The sequence below is a fragment of the Microtus oregoni genome, unplaced genomic scaffold (assembly GCF_018167655.1).
Source record: "Microtus oregoni isolate MIOR12 unplaced genomic scaffold, Mior012 000045F_ref0000178, whole genome shotgun sequence".
Lineage (NCBI taxonomy): Eukaryota > Metazoa > Chordata > Mammalia > Rodentia > Cricetidae > Microtus > Microtus oregoni.
Window position 1 is genome coordinate 5,191,616 of NW_024543219.1, and position 19,801 is coordinate 5,211,416.

General features: G+C 41.0%; 1 protein-coding gene across 1 annotated transcript; it reads right to left on the reverse strand.

Annotated features, from left to right (window-relative positions):
• Positions 1–3,464: 3,464 nt before the first annotated feature.
• Positions 3,465–14,867, reverse strand: LOC121434874 (ankyrin repeat domain-containing protein 7-like). The gene is made up of 6 exons (XM_041633893.1): positions 14,614–14,867; positions 11,623–11,740; positions 10,735–10,908; positions 9,294–9,400; positions 6,024–6,085; positions 3,465–3,535 (listed from the first exon to the last, which is right to left on the reverse strand). The coding sequence occupies exons 1-6, from the start codon at positions 14,865–14,867 to the stop codon at positions 3,465–3,467; spliced, it is 786 nt and encodes a 261-aa protein (XP_041489827.1).
• Positions 14,868–19,801: the final 4,934 nt, after the last annotated feature.

Consider the following 19,801-nt stretch of genomic DNA (forward strand, 5'->3'; position numbering starts at 1 on the left):
TGTTCTCGGGTCTGTTCTGCTTGTTAGAGGCAAGCATGCGCTTTCATCTAAGAGAGGCTTCCTGACTCAGCTTTAGCTGCAAAGCCTGTAGCTCATTAAGAGGTCCTGCCATGAAACACTTAAACGGTGTTGACGAAAAGCTGAACGTATGCTTTTCGGTTTTCAGCCGTAGCAGGAAAAAAGCTGCGCCGTTTAAAAATGCCGGCTTTCTGGGCCATCCTGCCAGGGCAAACTCTGACTGTTTGAGGCAGGAGGGCCGGCTACTGAGAGAGGACTTGAGTGTTGTCTGTTGTAGCTCACTTGCTGGCAGGGACCTTTAAATGCCATACAGTTGTTGCAGTAAACATAGCTACAGCCTGTATATCTGCCATGAGGCTGGAAAGCTAAGAAATGGACTGGATCTAGCTGGCAAAGCCACGCCTTTAGTCCTACTGAGATTGCTTGGTAAATTAAAGACTCATGTGGTTAGAAAAAGAGAGATATACAGTAAAGAGAGATTCAAAGACAAAGAAAATTTTTAAATGGTTTACAGTGTGTTAAAAATATATGCAGACTAAAAGTTGAAGTTCTTAAAGTAAAAAACATAAAAAAAGGAAGAGAGTTGTTGTGTGTGGTAGCACACGCCTTTAATCCCAGTGCCTAGAAGGCAGAGACAAACAGATCTCTGTGAGGTCAAGGTGTAGTAGTGTACACCTTTAATCCCAAATGCCTGGGAGGCAGAGACAGGCGGATCTCTGAGAGTTCAAAGACAGCCTGGTCTACAGAGTTACTTCAGGTCAAAGATACAGAGAACCTATCTCAAAAAGCAAAAAGTTAAAAGTAAAAATAAACAAAATAGAGGTTAAAATAAAACAAACAAAGATGGAAAATACACAGAGAATCTTGATACTGTATGCTATTATGCTCTCTTTGAATTGTTTGAATCCTGAGGAAGGAGCAAGAGCTGCTAAAAGATATTTATTTATAAATGCTGCTGAACTAATCCAACATAGATATTTTGAATTTGGATCTAAGGATATGATACTTTGGAAAGGAGTTTCTTATTTTGTTTTCACAGAGGATGAGACGCTGTTCATTTCTTCTATTCCGATTTGGTATGATGGACCACGTCCTCCTGAATGGTTCCTGTGCACGCCTTCAAAAAATTGCTTCGCACAACTGCTAACTGAGATGAAACTAGCACACAGGTTATACCATGAAAGACCTAATTAACAACGCCCCCATTCAGCAGGAAGCAGTTTGGAGAGAAAAAACTGCGCCCATGTTCCCAAATATGGTTTATAAACGTCCTTTTACATTTAAAGGGGGATATGATATAGATATGAATAATTTGCATTAGTATAGATTTTGCTTTATTGATAGAGATTTAAGGTCAATTTTGTTATATATATATAAGTGTTTCTGATTTTGATTAAGGTATTGTGATTGTGTAGTCATTTAAATATGTACTGTATAATTAAGAAATATAGGTTGTTAATGGATAATCATCGATAATAGTAAAGCTTGTAGTCATGTTAGTTAGATTTTCTAGATATATAGAGATATATTTTAGATAGACATTCTTCATGTCTTTCAAAGATTATAGAATAGGGCATTTAATGTTTTAATAACTGAGGACTTTTCATGACAATGAGACACTCTGCTCCTGGCAGCACCAATGTACTTCAAGAGGAAGATGGGCATCAAAGAGGCACCTTATGGAGTTTGATAGCCATTTGGGCAAGAAACTGCTCTTGCCTGGACTATTGCATAAACTGGACACAGAGAACCCGCAGAGAGAGGACTACTGAACTTGCCTAAGGTGAGATGATCTTTCGGGGTTCCTGATTCATGAAAGAGTCTGCGAGACATTCTGCAGGACACAACAGATAGTGACTGATCTGACTTTGAATTTTCCTGCTTTATGGAAATGTCTGCTGGATACCATGGGCCTGAAGGCTGAAGATGGATGCCCCAACGGTACAGAGGAACTTTGGGTGACTGTCCAGGCAGCAAGATGTCTCTGTCATTTCTAGAGTTTTAAAAGTTGCTTTTTTCTTGTTTGCTTATATAGTATTGTATCTTTCTGGAGTCTTTGATGGAGTTAAGAATAGTTAGTTATAGTTTTCCTTAGTTATGATAAAGATTATTGTAACTTTTACTTGATAACTGTTTTGTTATATGTAATTTTGCTATGTTAAAGTTAAAGCCTTTTTTTTTTGTTTAAACCGAAAAAGGGGAAATGATGGAGGAAGGTCATTGGTCATTAGCTAATAAAGGAACTGCCTTGGCCCATTTTATTGGTTAGCGGATAGGTGGGAGGAGTAAACAGAACAGAATGCTGGGAGGAAGAGGAAGTGAGGTCAGACTCGACAGCTCTGCTCTGGAGCAGACGCCTGAGAGAGACGCCATGCCCTGCTCCCGGGATGAAGCTCCGACCCAGGATGGACATAGGCTAGAATCTTCCCGGTAAGCGCACCTTGGGGTGCTACACACAGATGATTAGAAATGGGCTAAATTAATATATGAGAATTATCCTAGAAGAGAATGGGCCAAGCAGTGTTTAAAAGAATACAGTGTCCATGTAATTATTTCGGGTAAAGCTAGCCAAGCAGGCAGACGGGGTGTCTGGGAGGCAGCCCCGCCGTGCCCCCTATTACTACAGGACATGATGGTTGAGTATACAACTCATGTCCACGATCTAAAAACAATAAATTTTCAGTCTAAAAATACATTGAAAAAACTGTGGGGTTGTAAGACAACACAAAAATTGAGTGTATAAATCAGTATCTATCTGAGAATACAACCAATAATTAGCTTGTTATCTTTGAATTTCCTTAGTCTTTATATATTGTTAGACCTTACCTGCAAGAAGGCTTTATGTCAGTGCTGAAATTTTCTTCTAAAAAAATCAAAATTAATTCATTACAATGCTAGAGAAATATAACACATAAAATTATTAGACAAATAGTATAATTTTTTGAGATTAATCTAGATTATTCTAGAGTAAATACTCCTTTGTAAGAAATTTCCTCATGGGGAATTCATTCATTTTCTTAATATTTCAAATAAAAGAAGACTTAAATTTAACAATCATAATACCTAAAGTTAAACACCCACCCATAAACAATTGAGATGATCCTAAATGATCTCAGACAGATGGAGAGTAGCATCCTTACCAGTATAAGCATCAATTGACTGTGTCACAAAATAGCTTCTGTGGTTCTTGTTTGACTTTGGGATAATGACACTTGAGAAAAATTCTAGAGTCTGGATGGTGGCACACAACTTTAATCCCAGCACATGGGTGGCAAAGGCAGGATGGATCCCTGTGATTCCCAAGACAGCCAGAACTACCTAACAATGAGATGGTGTCTCACAAACAAAACAACAGATTCAAAATGGAAAAAAAATCCATGATCCTATACACATTTTTGTTCTTCAGGGAAACTAAGAATCTTGTTCAGCTTTTTAGTTAAAATTGTTCATTTTATGGTACAAACTGCTACCACTGGGACTACATGTATGGCTTTTGTCTTTTGTATCAGGGTATAACCTAACAGAAAGAAAGAGAAGAGGGGCAAAAACTTTTACCTAACAGCTCAAGGGAATGCAACAGGATTCCTCTCCTCATCCCTGTTGAGGGAAGAAGTTCCTTAGTTTTATCTGTGTTCCCAGCCTTATATGCAGCTTAAAGGATGCTCATGAAAGCAGGCATCATCTCCCCTGAAAAGAATTATTGGAAAGATCCCTCCCTTGGTAGTAATGACCCCGAGCTCTACCTCAGGTGAGAGAGCAGCAGAGAAGAAGCTGTGAGACTGGAGCAGCAAATTCCATGGGCTTCCTTCTGACATAGGATCATTGTACATGCTTACATATGTAAACAATAAACTCACTGAATCCTTCCCTAGACACTTGCAGCTTGCTTTTAGAAATAAACATTTGAGTTGGGCAGTGATGGTACAGTCCTTTAAACCCAGCACTTGGTACCAGAGACATGTAGATCTCTGTAATTTCAAGCTTAGCCTTGTCTACAGAATGAATTTCAGGTTAGGCTCAAAGTCAACACACAGGAAAACCCTGTCTCACAAAACCAAAATAAACATAAGAAAACAAAAATGAAATGAAACTTTGATTTATTTTTTTGTCTTGATTAAAGTCAGAGAAACTTAATGTGCTTTCATAGCATTCCTCATGACTCAGGAAGGTCATTTGAACCACCAACTAGTGGACTGGGATTGCGGCTCAGTAGGAAAGCCTATGCTTATTATGCAGGAGGCCTCAGTCAGTTCTCACCACCATAAATGCCATGAACAGCAAACTTCATAATACAGTGACACAAAGCTGTCTCCATCACAATAATATTGACTCTCTTCATCTTACCTCTTGAGAGAAGAGGGTTTTGTTTTTTTTAAACTTTTTTTTATTGAGAAAAGGAGAAAAAAAACAAGTTTCCTCCTCCTCCTAGCCTCCCATTTCTCTCCCCATCCTCCCACCCTTCTCCCCCTCCTCCCACCCTTCTCCCCATCCTCCCACCCTTCTCCACCTCCCCCCACTCCTTTCCCCCTCCCTCTCCAGTCCAAACAGCAGTCAGGGTTTTCTGCCCTGTGGTAAGTCCTAGGTCCTCCCCCCTCCGTGCATTTCTAGGAAGGTGAACATCCAAACTGGCTAGGCTCCCACAAAGCCAGCACATTACGTAGGTTCAAAACCCCGTGCCATTTTCCTTGGGTTCTCATCAGCCCTCATTGTTCGCCATGCTCAGAGAGTCCAGTTTTATCCCATGCTTTTTCAGTCACAGTCCAGCTGGCCTTGGTGAGCTCCCAATAGATCAGCTCCACTGTCTCAGTGGGTGGGTGCTCCCCACGTGGTCCCGACTTCTTTGCTCATTTTCTCCCTCCTTCTGCTCCTCATTGGGACCTTGGGAGCTCAGTCCAGTGCTCCAGTGTGGGTCTCTGTCTCTATCTCCATCCATCACCAGATGAAGGGAGAAGAGGGTTTTGGATTCACTACCTAGTGTGGTTGTCACTGACAACTGAGGTATAAAAGACACTGTGATGTCAGTTACTGAAAGTAAATACAACGTGGTGTTCCTGCCACTGCCACAAAGTCTCTCCAGACTCAATGGAGAAGCAGACAATTCTTTGAAATACAGAATGATGTCATTTTCTACACTCTGCTTTTTTCCAATATTTACTCCTGAATCATGCTTTGCAGCATGGAAATGATATTCACCCTTACCATGTTCTATAAGAAAAACTAAAGAGAAAAGTACTGAACGTAGGGGTAATGGGTAGGGTGCTTGCCTAGAATGCTCCCAAAGCCTTGTGCTCAATGTCTAGCTCTTCAGAAAACCAAATCAAAACAAAAAAGAAGGAAAGAAGAGAAGAAAGGAAGGAAGGAAGAAAGGAAGGAAGAAAGAAAAAGAAAAGGAAAACATGTCAGGATTGATAAGTCTTCATAAACTCAATACGTTCATTACAGAATGATGCTTTCACCCCTAAATGGGAGATTTCTAAAGAAAACAATTATACAGTAGGACAAAACTCTCCAAATTGAGAAATTGCACAGACATTAAAGAGGTCAGAAGATTTTAATTATGTCATAAGGTAGGAAATTATTTAATGAAAGTTATTGATTACTGAGGTTGGTTTGTGACACAATTACATTCTAGTGACACCTACCTGTGTACTGTTATGCAGTACAAAATACAAGACTTTTGTCATAAAACTCAAGTAGGATATGTATTTCTAATAATCCTATTTGCTGCAATGTGACTATGGAGGACACGTGTGTAAAGTTGATTTCTCCTTCATTCAAAGGCAGTACAGATATCAGCATTAATGTAAAATAAGCAATGTTTTGACAATATATTTTCACAGTTGAAAGTTCTTTGAAATAAATTCTTAATTCTGACTTTTCAGAATATTTGAAAACCACAGAACTGCATTTATACTGGATTTCCTTAACTCCTTTTTGGGGATCTAAAATCTTTACTCTTCCTTATTTTCTTTAGGGAAGGTAGGAGCAGTTGGAGTCATTCTTACCTTCGTTGGAGTTGGCACAGGTTTTCATTGATTGTTCTGATTCCACTGCAGCTGCTCCTCCACTGTGACATATGTTTTAAAGTGATCAGCATTTAACTAGTCATATAAAAATACTTAGCATGTTTTCTAAATTCTTTATTTTTGAGTTCCTAATATATCTCTCATTAGATATTTACAAATAATTTTTTTGAAACAGGTCTCATTATGCAGTCCAGATTACTTTAAACCCACTATATGCATCATGTTGGTCTTGAAATCAAAGCGATCTGTGTGCCTCCTGTTTTCCAAGTTCTGGGATTAAAGGCATGGGCAACAAGGCCCAGCCTAATAACTCTAAACTAATTCTTCAACAGTTGGTGATGATTAATGACTGCTGTCCTTCCCACCTTCCCTCATAGAGAAGAAACAGAGGAAATTTAGCTCTTGATAAAAACACACACTCTCTACTCTCTCTCTCTCTCTCTCTCTCTCTCTCTCTCTCTCTCTCTTGCACACACACACGAATGATAGCAGTGCTTTTTCCATAGATTTGCTTGAATGCTCCAGCCACCTTGTATTTATATGCTCATGGTGTCAGTGTTCCTGTTCCACTCATCTGCCTGCTTGTCCCTAAGGCCCCACAGTCCTATCTGTCAGAACTCTTTGGAGGTATTTTGTTGAGTACTATGCTCTCAATGGTCAGTATATGAAAAAGTATTTTTTTTTTTTGCTTCTAAGCATCCTTCTGCCTGCATTCTTAGAAGCCATGACAGTTGTGGCACCTTCAAATTGTTTTAACAGTTCTTTCATGTGTGAATGCTGAAACCACCGCCTGGCTGTTTCTTTGTTCATAAGCCTTTTTGTGTAATCCTGAGTCTTTGTAACTCACTACCAGCTTCCAAACTCAAGAAAAGCAACACTCTTTTGTCAGCTATATTCTTCCCAGGTCACAGCTAAGACTGCTGTACTTCAGGGCCTATTTCCAGGATATTCTGGACCAGCAGCTTTATTTTCCTAGTTTCTGCTTTGGCTGTCATCACAGTCTTGGAACTTGTCATGGGGACTTTTCACCTGTGGTGTGAAGCTAGTCCAAAATAGCACCGCTGCTGAAGTGATCTGCAGAAAACTAAGAAAACCTTCAACCTTGACCACTATTTCCAATGTCTTTTTAGCAGATAATGATCCCCAGTCTTACTAGATCAACAACCTAAACTTACTTTTTCATCTTCATATTTGATATGCATTCCTGTTCACATCTGTGTATGCATTTGTGTCTGTTGATCCTAGTGCATGTTTTTTAGGTCAGAGGACATCCTTGACTGGCAGTCCTTGCCTCCTAACTTAGTTTTGAGGCAGAGTTTCTTGTTGTTAACAGCTGTACAAAGCAAGACTATCTAAAGTATAACTTTCCAGACAGTCTCCTCTCTCCATCTCCCATGTCCCTCAAGGTTCCCTGAGATTAAGATGCACACAGCACATGAGGCCCTTTCTGTGTTCTGAGGAGCTGAACTCTGAAATCTTGGGTTTGTGTGATAAGTACTTTATTCCTGAGACATGTTCCTAGTCGTGAATTCCTAAAACTGTGCTATTCCATGTCAAAGTAACAAGCATACTTTATTTGCTTCAAAAGTACCAGCTTTACAAATTTCTGTCTATCTTGTATTGAAGGAAGAATAAATGACCTCAAATGGTTCTTCTTAGAGGGAAACACAGGCCCTCTAACTGGATTAGAGGTTTAATTGAAAGTGCTCTGCACTCAGAAGCCTTAGTTCCATAATTAATAACAATACACTTATAGCCACCTCTTTAATTTAGACACAAAGTCTTCTTTTAAAAATTGAGTGTTTTAGAGCCAGATAGATGGCTCAGTGGGTATACATATTGTCACAGTAGCCAAGAATTCAACAAAAAGTCAGACACTGTGTAATGTATCTAAAATCCCAGCACTTTTATAGTACAAAGGAAGTGGAGGTAGTAAGATACCAAAGAGGCTTCCCAACCTGCTTACCTGGAGTAAGTGGCCAAGTGCCAAATAAAAATAGAAGAAAAAAAATGCCTCAAATAAGATGGAAGACAAAGCCATCACACAGTGTTGTACTGTGTCTTGGTTGGGAATATCAGTGCATGCATGTCCTCTGACACAAAAACAAGTACATGAAGATGAGGGATGCTAAACCATGTTTAGAATATATGGTATGTCCAAAGTGTATTTTCAATAAAAACATACACAACACACAGGCTTTACTTTTTAATTCATCTGACTTTAAACTTGCATGTATGAACAAAAAAGGTAATCATTTAATTTTTAATGCTGAAATCATCTTAAATACCAAGTGTCCATTTTAGAGCTGCTATTTCTGTGATGAAACACCATGACCAAAATGAACTTGGGGACCAAAGGATTCATTTGGCTTATATGTCTGCACCATAGTCCATCATTAAAGGAAGATAGGGCAGGAACTCAAACAGGGAAGGAAGCTGGAGGCAGGAGCTTACAGAGGCCATGGAAGAGAGCTGCTTACTGGCTTGCTCATTCTGCTTTCTTATAGAACTCAGGGCCATGAGCCCTGGAACAGCACCTCCCATGATGTGTTGGGCCCTTATCCATCAATCACTAATTAAGAAAATGCCTTACAACCAGATCTTATGGAGGCATTTTCTCAATGGAGTCTTAGTTCTTTGTACTCATTTTGGACAAGTGTCCCTATCCAGATTAGCTGTTTCAGGAGTTTGGGTGTACAGATTCACATCTGACTAACACAGTGTCAAGATAGTTCAGACAGGACAGGGGAAAATAATAACATCTGGTAATATCATCTAATTGATGGATACCCTAAACTATTTGCTTACTCAAATTCACTTAAAGCAAAGTGAGTGATCAAAGAGACAACATGATTTGAAAAAAATATTTAAATTGAACATATATAAGAAGAAAATATATAAGGAATAGGCTAAAAATAATAAAATTATACATTTCAGTGTTGATAATAAAGTTGACACTTTTCAAAGTAAACAACATTAATGTGAAGTTGCCTTAACAAGTAGAAAATTGCCAATCAAATCAGATTAGAAATAATCACCTGTTTTTGAATGGGAAGCTGAGCCCTGGTACACACTGTTCCTTTTTTTATGTTGGAACAGTCTCTTTTCCAGCTCACACTCCCTGTGAGCTAGTCTTTCTCAATATATGCTTATGAGTTGAAGCCATCTTCCCTCTACCATTTTAGTGTTCATTACTTAAGCAATGAGACCCTCAAGAACAGCACTAAGATTGTAAAAAAGAAATGGTACCTATTTGGTGTAAGCTCCGAAGGTGCATCTGCACCGTTTTCAATTAAAAACTCCGCCATTTTAAGTTGATTTTCAAACAAAGCGAGTTTATAGGGTGTCAAGCCATACTGTAAAGGAAAAATTTCATTTTATAAATTGACATGCTTTTCAAATGAAAAATGTATCACAGATTTTGAAAACAAAATGAGTCACAAAAGGATAGATTTTCCTTCAGCCCTTGCTGCAGATTCACACACACAGGGCTTCCCTTTCCTTTGAAACATCTTTCCCTGTCCAACAATGCCCGTGAACACCACTATTTCCAGAACTTCCCACAAACGCTTGCTGGTTCCAAGTTTCTTAGCTCCATAGAGAGCTCAATTGCCCCAATCCTAAAACATGGATTTGGTATGCCGCTGTTGAATGAGTGAACCCAAGTGGCATCTCTGGAGCAGTTTCTCAACCTGTTTTTCAAAACTATTTTCCCTAACCTAAAAATTTTCTCCCAAACCAAACATCGTTTCCTGTTGTAGTGGTCCAAAAGATGCTGGAGGAAGACCTCAGACTCAAATGGTATGTAAACACAAAGAGTGCTTATTCTTCAGAAATAGCCAGCATGCAACAGTCCATCACCCATATAAAGTGATAATGAGGACCACAAAGACATACAGGCCCTTTTAAAGTGGACGTGGGGAATTCTATCTTTTTAATCTTTTAAATATTTTTTCAATAATTGGGCAGTCAGGGAGCAGTTACATGGGGGGGCATGTTGATTGGACAGAATTAGTAACAGTTTCATCCATTGTGGGATTTTTCTGACACATATAGTCAGTAGCAGCCAGATCCTGCAACTCTGGTCTTCCAGCCTTATAAGGCCAGGTTTGGAACTGTTTAGCCAATTGGCTAAACTTGACTGGGGAACGTCCTGGATTCAGGCTTAGGTCATTAATTACAATGGAGTTGCTCCTTGTCTAAGATAGAGTCCCATTTTGGCCCCTTTGTTATGTACATGTAACATCTGAAAAGGTTAAGTGAAAATGTCTTCTCAGCATGTTTTCTTCAATGATCAAATTTCCACATTTACCTGTGTGCCTGTGACCTTCCCACTCTAGCCTCATCTCTGAGAGACAAGTCACATCAGTAACTTCTTAATTGCAACAGATTTCTGTTTTTTTCTACAGACATTTATCTTAAAATTATTTTTTTCTATTGTTTGTGTGTATGTGAAGTATGTGTGGGCCCAAGTCCTTTACTTGTTGAATTTTAAAGGAAAGCCCAAATCTGAAACAGAATGTGCTCTGCTGAGTTCCTTTAAGTTACCTACAAAACTATGAAAAACAGATTTGGAAAAAATGCTTTACTCTGAACAGATTCAGTGAGACTGCTTGAGCTTCAGAATATGGAAAGAGATCTGAGCGTCATTGCTAGAAGTACATTGTGAATGAAGTTGAATGATTCTTACCTCTGTTTTGGCTTTAATATCTACATTATACTCCAGCAGTTTGCTGACAACTGGTATGTTCCCTCTGCAAATGGCGTGGTGGAGGGCAGCATCGCCATTGGCATCTACAATGTGGGGATCAGCCCCGTGCCTGAGTAGAATAGAGATGCATTCTATATTATCCCGCTGGGCGGCCTGTGGGTATTGGATAAAGAAAGAGACACTGAAATCAAGAACTTTAATAAGCATTCCAACAATTCCATTGACTAGTTACCCTTGGATCAGACCAATTGTTTAGGTTATGCATATTATCCCTCTCAAGTACCCAGACTTTCCTAAATTCATAACCTCCCCACCAAAGTTTTCCAAGTGGTAGAGTTTCAGAGGTGTGCCACCACACCTAGATATTAAAGCATTTCACTAGCACCGTTTGGCTATTTTTGTAGTGGGGGAGGTTGCTTGTTCATTTGCTTGTTTTGATAACTTGACACAGGTTGAAGACACCTGGAAAAAAAGAATCTCACTTGAAGAACTGGCTCCACCAGACTGGACTCTGAGAAGCGTGTATAGCATTTTCTTGATTGAGGTTGATCTGGGAGGGCACAGCTTCCTAGGGGTGGTGGCATGACTGGGAAGGTTATTCTGAGTAGTATAAGATATCTGAGCAAGCCTTGGAAAAAGCCACGGGAAAGCATCATTCCCCCATGACCTCTGCTTCATTTCCTGCCTCAGGTCCTGATTGAACTCCTGACCTGGTTTCCCTTCATGACTGACTGTGATGTGGAACTGTAAGCCAATAAACCTTTCCTTTCCTGAGATGGTTTTGGCCAGTGTTTCATCACAGCAACAAAAACCAAACAAGGATAATTTCTAATCCATTTTGTACCAAAAGTGTTTCGCGATAGTTACCTTTATTAGGGGAGTGCAGCCTTCATCATCCTTCATATTAATATCGGTACAGTCGTTGGATAATAGCAATGTTACTACATTAGGATGATTATGGGCAGAGGCGTAGTGCAGTGAACTCCTACAAATTGAGAGGACATTTTAGGAAATTACAGATTATTATGTAAAGGCACACTCAAGTAGACACCAATGTGCATTTCCTTCTGATGTAAAAGAAGAAACTAAAATTTTCTTATTTACTTATTTCTCTACTCAGGTGTTCATTTTCTGTGCTAGGTATATAGCGCATGCCTGTCCCATTCAAGGTGAGTGCTCTATCACAAGCTTCACCCTTCCTCAGAGCAGCCTCTCTGGATAACAGGAGAATGCCCAGTAGATTGAATTCAGATTGGATTTGAATCCTACTCTAATCACCGAGTGTTACTAGTTAGAAACTAGACCTCCTATGAGCTCCACAAATCAATCTCTCCATCTGTAGAATGGGGATTCAACACTGCAGCTCTCTTACACAGTGCTGCTGTGACGCTTCAGCTCACATCTTCAAGAGCACGTACAAATGCTTCCAGCACCTGACAGCTCAGTGTTGCTGGATACAATTACAATTTGTTCCTAATGGTAACAAACACAATATTTCAATGAAGAGAAATAGCAGAATTATACCTACTGCAGATGTGAAAGATTTTACTCAAGTATCTTTACAATATTTTAAAACTATATTCCCTAAGCTGGCCTTGATTTGGTAATCCTCCCAGTAGGTAGGAAAGCAGGCAGTTCCACTGCACCCACCTTACTCTTTATTTCACACTTTAGAATCGCTGATGTCTGCCACTTATAATTCATGATATTTTATGACTATAATTGGCAATGTTTTTTACTTTGCTATCATACAAAATAAAAGGTCACCATGCAGTCCATTGTGCCTGACATCCAATGAAATATGACACAATCCACAGGCCCATGACACTTCTAAAGGTCACATGTATCTATGTAAATTTCTGCTCTTAAGACTATGAAATGTAAACTATTTAGAATAGCAATAACAACAAACAAAAATCTAAAATTTCAGTCATCAATACTTAAACTTTTTTTTTCATTTATCTTTGCCCAGAATTAATGTTTCTATATTTGCTGCCAACAGGGACACAGCATAGTCCTCAGTCAATAGACAAAATGTCCATGTTAATATAGACACCAGGTGGTAGCAAATGGCTTTGCCTTATACCTCCATGAATTAGCACCAAAACTGAGCAAATCTATCCAGAAGGAGATAACCCATGGTATCATAGCTCCCTTGCTTTGATTTTCAAAAAGTTTAAAGACAAAAATTACTAGGGATTCAATTGAGCATCATTCATTGTTTTCAATATTTAAATTTATAGAACGTCAGGAAAGCTGACTGAACAGAGAAATGTAATATCTTATGAATGAGAGGGTCTTGAGAGCTAGTAGATTTGTATGCTGTACAGTAGATATCTAAGTTATGTGCAGGGAATAAGTGGATTGGCAGAATGGATAAATACAGCTGGAAAATTCAGTGTTTCTAAAGAATACACATATTAAGCAAAAATACTTTGAAACAATAATTTACTGTTCTATTATTTGTATGAAGCTCTAATTTGGAAGACTGAATAACTATAGACTAAATAACCTCACAACTACAGACATGATCAAGAAGCATGTGAGCTATGGAGAATCTACTGTTGAGGGTCATTGTTTCCTGCCTGTAATCTAGTGAAAAACAGGAAACAAGGACTAGGAAAGAGGGCTGCAGTGATTGTTACAACTCAGTTGGAAAATCACTCACCCTGCAAGCCTGAGACCCCAACTTCAGAATCCCCAGCACCTTGAGAAACTGGTGCTGGAGATGTGGATACAGGAGGATCCCCAAATCTATTTTGCCAGCAAGTCTAGGTCAATCGGTATACTCCAAGACAATCAGTCAAACACAGCAGGGATTTGGGTGAGAGAATCTGTCTAAAAAGCTGAGGTGGAGAAACCACAGGGTGGTTCATTAGGTGAGGGCACCTACTGGCAGAGCCAATGGCCTATGTTCAATCCCCAGAATCCACAACGTGGCAGAACACAGCTGTCGATAGTTCTCTTCTGACCTTCAGACACTTGCTTGGCATGTGTGAGGCACAGGTGCATACACACATATGATTTTTTTTAATGAGATGAAAAGAAATTTTCAAAGAGAATGTCAACCGTTAGCCTTCTAGTATTTACCAAAACACACACAACATGTATATAAGGGGCCGGGGGACAGAGTTATAGTTCAAGTTGAAAATTTCCTTATGAAATCCCTCAGCAAGCATAAAACAGACATAAGATTTCTTGTTAATTCTTTGGGGTTTTTTGGCTTTGAGTTGGCTTTTTATGTGAAAATTTATCTTATGATACAATTTTCTGTGTTGCATATAACATAGCATTAAAACATATACATTAAAGGGCTGGAGAGATGGCTTGGCATTTACAAGCTCTAGTTTTTCCTGCAGAGGACCTGGGTTTGATTCCTAGTACCCACACAGCAGATCACAACTGTCCATGACCCCAGTTCCAGGAGATCCAACACCCTCTTCCTATGCTTGTGTGGTACACTGAAAATACATGCAGCCAAAACACTCAAACCTAAAACATTATAAGTGTACACATAAAAAGATGTATGTGGTTTCCTTAGCTAAATTCCTTTAAAGCCCTCAGTAAAGTGCTCTAAAAGAGACAATGTAAAGGGATTTGTAAACTAACTGAAGTTCTTTGTTTTGCTTCTCTTAAAGAAAGCCTCGGAGCTGCCCTTCCAAGGTGTGCAGGTTTCAGGTGCCTAGGAGCTTAAAGCAGGTACAAACCCAGAGGTCTCCATGAAAGAAGAGCCTTAAGCATGACATCTGCCCTCCCACAGGCTGCAGATCTGGAAGGTATGTTTCTCCCTAATAGACCCTGACTGTCCCCATCAGTTTCTGCCCCTCCTGCCCCTCGCCCCTCCTCAGGCCCCATTACCTGCTCCTTCTGTCGCACTCGTTAACACGGTGTTCCCTGGCATTGATCAATCTCTCGACTAATTTGACATCACCCACACTGGCCGCCCTTTGTAATCGGCCCACGGGATCGTACCCAATTAGGTACAAAGGAAATCGCTGCTGTCTTCTACCCAAGCACCCACGACCCAGGCATGCGGGCCACAGGTGGGTATACCAGGGAGACCGCTGAGGGGCCCGAATGGTTAGGGCATCATACTCCATATCGTCCTGCATGTTAAGGCTCTACAGGCCCTCCTGGCCCTCCCGACAACCCCGCCCCCCCTCCCAGCCCTCCTTGCCCTCCCGGCCCTCCTGGCCCTCCTGGCCCTCCCGACAACCCTGCCCCCCCCCCCTCCCAGCACTCGTGGCCCTCCTGGCCCTCCTGGCCCTCCCGGGCCTATTGCCCCTCCCTTCCTTCCCCTTTAACCACCCCCACCCTCCCAAACCCAGTAGTAAACGTTCAAAATCTGGTTAAAATTCCCCACTGAACCAAATAAGCGTCCTGCTTGGGCAGATCCTTGGTTCAGTGTGAGCTGAATTCTGATTCACCCTTAGCAACACAGTTCTAGGGGCATAGTGATGCGCTATGAGCTCACAATGGTACTCAGCAGCTGTGCACCGAGGTTGTGTTCTGTGTGTGCCCATGTCAGACTCCAGTGACAAAAGCATACAGTGCTCAGTACATGTAGACAAATATTGTATGTTTTCTCTTTTAAGGATGTTATGGTTCTGATATGGGAACTTCAATCTGAATACCCACAGAGGTATGGAACCTAGTAAGGGACCAGGAGGAAGGAGAGGAAAGGAAAGAAAAAAGTCTATAGTGTTATTTAGCTATTAAGGAAAACTAGAATTGGATGGTTTAATGAAAGGGGGATGGGGCAGAAAGGTAAAGGAAGGAAAATGGAGAGGGACAACCAATACTAAAGGTCCTTTGAAAAACTCTATGGACACTGACTATCCTAGAATCTTCCTTTACATATGTGAAAGGAACCCACAGGGAGACAAAAAACAACAGGGGAGAGAAGACTTCAACTAGATATCTTGTGCCACCAAATTAAACCTCCAGTGCCAGGAACAGGTTACAGCCTGTTGAGTCATTCACCAAAGGGACCCATGGAAACCACCAAATAGCACAGGCTATTGCCAAGGCTCTTGGTTGCTCACACAAGCTGATGTTAAGGTCTTGTTTCTGGAGGGAACACTTCTATCACTGAATATGGCGACGTTGAGCTGGTGTCTAACTACATTATTCACCTACTAACCACAGTTCACTGTACTGGAAGGTACTCTACATGCCCCTGGAGGAGAAAAGTAGTCCTCATTACCTCTCAGCACAAACCCTTCAACCTACAACCACACCCAAATGGAAGGAAGCTCACAGATATTTATATCTAGGGGATCCAACACCCTCTTGTCTCTTTGCAGGCACCAGACATGCACACAGTGAACATACATATATGCAGACAAAACATAGACATGAAATGTGATCTGTAGATATTGAGAAGTAATACATTTATGTAGTAAGTTTACTCTTTTAAAGTATATAACCCAGTAGGTATTTTTTTTACTATGTTCTTACAATAACGCAACCATTATTCTATTTACTTTTAAAATAATTTGTCATTTGAGAAAAATCACTTTATTCATTAGCAGTTACTCTTCATTTCTCCAGACCCCCACCACCTATTAGTTACCAATCTAACTTTGTGTTTCAAGTGTCTCATTCTGGGTATTAAAGAGAAATCAAATCATCTAATAAAGAAGTGTCCCATTCTTCAGTCCTTTGGCTACTTTCAAATGAACTTAATATTTGTGATATTTATTCATGTTATAGGATGTATCCTTTCTCTACCCCTTTCCATGACTAGAAACTAGACCACTGTATTAACACACCACCCTTTGTTTATCTACTCATCAAGCAGTAGGTAATTGGGGTATCTCCTTTTTTTCTATATATAAACGCTCAGTTGCTAGTAGTTGCACCAGCAGTAATGTAGCAGGTTCCTGTTCTCTGGTATGTTTACACTCTCACATATGTCCCAGCACCTGTGCATGCTAAACAAGTGCCTTCCCTGTGACTTATATCCTCAGCATGCAACATGTACTTTTCAATTCTTAGACCATATTTTGCTGTCCAGCTTCAAACTCATATATGATAGACACCACACACACACACACACACACACACACACACACACACACACACACTCCTCTACCAAGTGCTGGGATTGCAAAGCTGTGAAACCAGGACTGACTTATCTTTTGTATTTTCACCATCTTAATGATATCAAGTATCATCTCATTGAAATTTGATTTGCAACACTTGACGGCTGATGGTGTTGAACATCTTCCAGTGTGCCAGTGGGACATTTGGAAATCTTTCCAGGTCCCATGGCATGTGGGTGAGATTCAACCCGCGGCTGGTAAGGGACAGACAAATATGCCATGTAGATGAAGATTGAGTGCAAAGTTTTATTAAAAGGGGAGGTGTAGTGGGGAGGAAGGGATGGGAGGAAGGGACAGAAAGAGAAAAAGAGGGAGGAGGGTGAAGGAAAAGAGGCTGAGACCTGCTTGCCTCGGGGGGGGGGGGGATAGAGAAAAAGAGAGAGGGGGAAGGGGATAGGGAGGAAGGGAGGGAGAGCACTAGAGAGACTGAGAGTGAACGGAGGGTCTCTTAAAGGGACAGGATACCATTTGCTATACAGCCAGGCAGATGGTGTGAGGTGCTGTGTGAGGGTGTGCCTGAATACTAACAAAATTTCTCTCAGACCCATTTATTGCCCTCTGTTTCACTGGGCTGTCATTCTAGGGTTGAGTTATAAGAAATCTTAAATTCTGAAGAAAATTCCCTATAGGCCTATATATGATTATATACAACACATGAGAATAAATCAAAGAGCAGGGGATATATAATGATTTCTTCTGAACACATGTATGAGGCAAGCTCACACTACCCCAAGCTGCATGCACAGCCCTATGTTTTCCTTACTAGATAGCATTTTACAAGCATTTACTTATTTAGGGAGGGAGAGAAATATAAGAAACACTTCTGTTTTTATTTTTTTAATGGAAAGAAAACATGGGAAAGGGGCCATTGAAATGGCTCAGCACCTAAGACCATATTCCATACAAGCCTGATAACCTGAATTCCATTCCTGGAATCCATGATAGGAGAATTAAACCAACTCCCAGATGGTGTCCTCTGACCTCCACATATCTACCTTGTCTTTCGCACACACACACACACACACACACACACACACACACACACACACAGAGAGAGAGAGAGAGAGAGAGAGAGAGAGAGAGAGAGAGGCAGGCCAAGGATAATCACTGCTTATTGGCCTGTTCCTTATGGCTTTCTCAGCCTGCTTTCTTATGGGAATGAGGACCATCTGTACAGATTGCTGCTACCCACAGTAAGCTGGACCTTCCACATCAATCATTAATCAAGAAAATGTCTTCAATGACTTGCCTACAGGAAAATGTGACAGAAAATTTCCCTCCTTCTTCCCACATTATCTAGGTTGGTGTCAAACTGGCAAAAATTAACCACCACAGCAGCACCCAAGGCTCAGGTGTTACTGTAGAAGAGGAAGCAAGAAAGGGTGTAAAAGTCAGAGTTGGGGGAGAATTGCTGGAAACTGGGTCTTCAGGAGAGGACACAATGACTGCACTCAGGAATTCCATGCAGCCATGTTTTCCTGAAGCAGAGCTATATAATACTGGGGCTTCACCACTCCATCATTCATTGAGAAAGGCTCATAAGGTCCCATCCCTCTATGAGGGACTATGAGAAGTTAATGGAGGGTAGGTGAGGGATCAGTATAAATTTTTACAGAGGAGAAAAATGCAGGTAAACCATTAATCAACTGCTTTTCCTCTCTACCAAAATATTTAGTGATATGAATAATATTTAAGGGGGTGGCACGTGGGCAGAAGGACTGGTTGCCACCTTAAAAATCCACCAAAAAGCTACTGATGCCATAAAGAGTTTTAAATGAATGATTTCTAATTAATGTATTTTAATAGAAAACTCTTAAATATGCAAACACTTTAGTAAATTTTTGTCAGGATTCAGAAAATGCTTTTCTTTAAAATTTCTATAGGTTTTTCTTTCTTCCTGACATAGATTGTGAATGTCAGCATACTGATATAATTGGTTTCTAGCCATAAACAAGGGTCACGGCGTCTACACTTGGTGATCCCAAAGAAGCTAAGTAAGAAGGTGAACCAAAGGAAAAGCATATAGTTGCCCTCTTGGCTATGGGAAGTAGACAAAATTGCCGGGGAGAAAAATTGAGATCTTGGGGGTGGGGTGGGATGGGGGTAAGGGGAGATGGGGAGAGAGGGCGGAGAGGGGGAGAATGGGGGTAGCTTGGGGAAGGGGGAGGATTGGGATGAAGGAAGGTTGGATGGGGGAGCACGGAAGCACGGTTCTTAGTTAAGGGAGCCACCTTAGGGTTGGCAAGAGACTTGAACCTAGAGTGGCTCCCAGATACCCAAGCCGAGGTCCCCAGTTAGTTCCTTGGGCAGCTGAGGATGGGGAACCTGAAATGACCCTATCCTAGAGCAATACTGACGAATATCTTGCATATCATCATAGAACCTTCATCTGGTGATGGATGGAGACAGAGACAGAGACCGACACTGGAGCACTGGACTGAGCTCCCAAGGTCCCGATGAGGAGCAGAAGGAGGGAGAACATGAGCAAAGAAGTCGGGACCACGAGGGGAGCACCCACCCACTGAGACAGTGGAGCTGATCTATTGGGAGCTCACCAAGGCCAGCTGAACTGTGACTGCAAAAGCATGGGATAAAACTGGACTCTCTGAGCATGGCGAACAATGAGGGCTGATGAGAACCCAAGGACAATGGCACGGGGTTTTGAACCTACGTAATGTGCTGGCTTTGTGGGAGCCTAGCCAGTTTGGATGTTCACCTTCCTAGAAATGCACGGAGGGGGGAGGACCTAGGACTTACCACAGGGCAGGGAAATCTGACTGCTCTTTGGGCTGGAGAGGGAGGGGGAGAGGAGTGGGGGGAGGGGGAGAAGGGTGGGAGGAGGGGGAGGGAAATGGGAGGCTGGGAGGAGGAAAAATAAGAAGAAATCTAAAGTAATACAAATAAAATAAAAAAAAATCAAAAAAAGGAGGAGCTTACAA

Excerpts from the sequence above, each read along its gene's own strand:
- LOC121434874 (XM_041633893.1), bottom strand. The coding sequence starts at position 14,867 with ATGCAGGACGATATGGAGTATGATGCCCTAACCATTCGGGCCCCTCAG. Across the intron at positions 11,741-14,613 it reads GAGTGCGACAGAAGGAGCAG|GAGTTCACTGCACTACGCCT; the intron begins GTAATGGGGCCT and ends CTCAATTTGTAG. Across the intron at positions 3,536-6,023 it reads CTGTGCCAACTCCAACGAAG|GTTATACCCTGATACAAAAG; the intron begins GTAAGAATGACT and ends TCTTTCTGTTAG.